A 274-nucleotide genomic window follows, 5' to 3' on the forward strand; every position below is an offset into this window, starting at 1 on the left:
CTTCATGCCCGTGGGCACGCAGGCCACCATGAAGGGCATCACTGCGGAGCAGCTGGACGCGCTGGGCTGCCGGATCTGCCTGGGCAACACCTACCATCTGGGTCTGAGGCCGGTGGGTGGGCTGTGCCAGTGCGGGTGGTGGCGGAGCTTGGGGAGCCCTGGGGTACCCCCTGGGTACGGGTATGCCTCCAAAGTCAACCGACAAACGCCCATGAAGCGCCCCGGAGGCCCAGGCCTGGTGCTGTGCTTGCGGGAGCGGCGGGGACCCAATTTG

At 67.9% G+C, this 274-nt stretch overlaps 1 protein-coding gene across 1 annotated transcript in view; it reads left to right on the forward strand.

Annotated features, from left to right (window-relative positions):
- The window catches only part of QTRT1 (queuine tRNA-ribosyltransferase 1), an 11108-nt gene that overhangs the window by 597 nt on the left and 10237 nt on the right, over positions 1 to 274 (forward strand). Inside the window, exon 2 of the mRNA XM_006765826.2 lies at positions 2 to 151. Within this exon, the coding sequence (XP_006765889.1) occupies positions 2 to 151 (150 nt within the window). The remainder of the gene's footprint in view (position 1; positions 152 to 274) is intronic.

Source organism: Myotis davidii, unplaced genomic scaffold (genome assembly GCF_000327345.1).
Source record: "Myotis davidii unplaced genomic scaffold, ASM32734v1 scaffold1439, whole genome shotgun sequence".
In the NCBI taxonomy this organism is placed as follows: Eukaryota; Metazoa; Chordata; class Mammalia; order Chiroptera; family Vespertilionidae; genus Myotis; species Myotis davidii.